This window comes from Fibroporia radiculosa (assembly GCF_000313525.1).
Source record: "Fibroporia radiculosa TFFH 294 genomic supercontigs, scaffold1609, whole genome shotgun sequence".
Taxonomy (NCBI): Eukaryota; Fungi; Basidiomycota; class Agaricomycetes; order Polyporales; family Fibroporiaceae; genus Fibroporia; species Fibroporia radiculosa.
The window spans coordinates 1-2054 of NW_012133313.1; the positions used below are offsets into that span (position 1 = coordinate 1).

The following is a 2054-nucleotide window of genomic DNA, read 5'->3' on the forward strand; positions in this document are numbered from 1 at the left end:
TCTCCGCCCCCGTCGCCCGGCTGCGCCCTGTTGAGGACGGCGAAGACGCACCACTCGGGGTGGCTGCGGGACTACAGGACCGCCGCGGGGTCGGGGAGTGGGGGCGGAAGCGAGGGTGCGTAGTTGTTCGTGTACTCTGCGCGCGATGGCATGATCAGGCTGAGCAGGTGCTAGATGCGAGGCGATGGCGTGCGGTGTCGGTGTCTGCTTTCTACGGCTACATATAAGAGATTAACTAAATCATCCCGGTTGAAATGCTGATGCGCCCGATTGGCTCATGAGAAACGGGGCTCTCATTCAGCTTAGTTGACGCTAGGTTGCCAGTGAGATGCAGAGGGAGACTGGTAAGTCCATCCAAGAATGTAGTGGTCGTTCACGCAAATTGTCAATTGAAGGCATTGGATGTTTAATCCGTGAGTCCGTGATCACGCTGATTTATTTTGGTAGCTATGTGAGTGCAAATTCTCGCAGCAACTAGCTGACGACGACTTTGCGTCGAAGGACACGGAGGCAAGTACATCAGATATTTTTTTGGGTCCCTTTATTGTCCGCGAGGGCCGAGCTCTATGTAGACAGTAAATAACATGCAGCGCGAGCGTAAGTGTAGGTCTGGATCGTAGCGGGAGCATCGGACTTGACTTGCAGCAATGCCTCCTTGAAGCTGCAGGCCGAACAGAGTCCGAAGCCTTCGGCTCAGATGCAGAGGCAATCACGTGGACTCGGAGCCGCACGAGACTCGGGGCCGCGGTCGGGCGTCTAAGTCGCGATCGAAGGTAAGGATGATTCCGCCCATAAATAAATCTGCGCAAATCTGTGCGCTGCTGGACTCTGGCAGTGGGCAGGCACAACATATGTGGAATATGTCCCCCATTCAACTCTCTTCTTTCTCAAAATTTAGACCGAATTGCCGTGGGAGTTACGCTCCCGAGGCCCCTCTTCACCGACCCCACGGCCCAAGCACATCCTGACGAGGCTCCCTCCCTGGTCATCCCGTCTCTCCTCATTTCGCATCTCATCCACACACGCTCACACTCTGCACTAATATCATGGATCATGCGTGGAACGCCTACGCCCGCCAGCTTTTGCCTCTGGGATTTGGCCATCCGCTCTTCTTCCCCGAGCCCTCGCGTAAGCAGGGCCAAATCGAACTTGGCGACGTCGGATGGATCGTCAGGGGCTCATTCCGCCGCTTGCTCAACGTCACAAAACCTGCAACCGACCCAGTGAACAGGTTCAGGCATCTAGGCCATCCCATACAGACCCTTCCCATCGAGTCTCAACGCGTAGCCTACAATCCTGCGTTCATCCAGAACGATATGCTCTGCAACCAGAGCGTCACCCACCCGATGTGAGCCGTGCCATCTCTACTGTGTTCTCCGTCTTCCGCACTGGGCCATCTCGAGCAGACGCTGGCGCTCCCTGTCCCGGGCCACCAAGCTCAACGACGCCACCCTCGTCCTGCCAGAGCACGCAGCTGCGATGGAGATCGCCGAGCACGGTGCCATGGTCGATCACATCCGCCGGAATTACGACTACTGGCACCACCTCGCGTCGTCCGCCGGGCTCGCGCTAGCCAAGGGCGAGCTGATCTTCGTCAGCGGGTGGGCGAAGGCGTGTGCGTACGACGCCGAGACGCGCGACTGGGCGAGCTGCCCCCCCGCGCGATCCGTGCGCGCGCAGCTGCACTCGCAGGGCCGGCGGAGCCAGAACTTCATGCGCAAGATGCACCCCGACGAGGTGCACTCTGACGAGACCGTCGGGCCCGAGCGCGAGATCGACGTGGTGGGGACGTCGAAGATAGGGCACGGTGAGGACCGCGAGCCGTCTACGGTGGGCGACTCGGCGCAGGACAAGTGCATTTTCGTCCACTATTATAAAGCGAAGAAGCGCGAGCACAATGTTGTTCGTCATTTTTGGGCGAGGTTGTCCGATGCTCTGCGCCTCGGTGGCGGACGTGCGAAGGCCTACTCGTGGATAGCGCGAGAAGGCACTGCTGGGCTGGAACACATGCCTCTGCGTGTCGTATGTAGCGTTCCGCTCGCGCTATGGGGCTG

General features: G+C 59.0%; 1 protein-coding gene across 1 annotated transcript in view; it reads left to right on the forward strand.

Annotated features, from left to right (window-relative positions):
* Positions 1-1046: 1046 nt before the first annotated feature.
* FIBRA_03120 (uncharacterized protein) overlaps positions 1047-2054 on the forward strand; it is a gene marked incomplete at both ends in the record, with an annotated part of 2346 nt that continues 1338 nt past the window's right edge. The window contains 2 exons of the mRNA XM_012324965.1: positions 1047-1348; positions 1407-2022. Coding sequence (XP_012180355.1) covers positions 1047-1348; positions 1407-2022 — 918 coding nt within the window. The remainder of the gene's footprint in view (positions 1349-1406; positions 2023-2054) is intronic.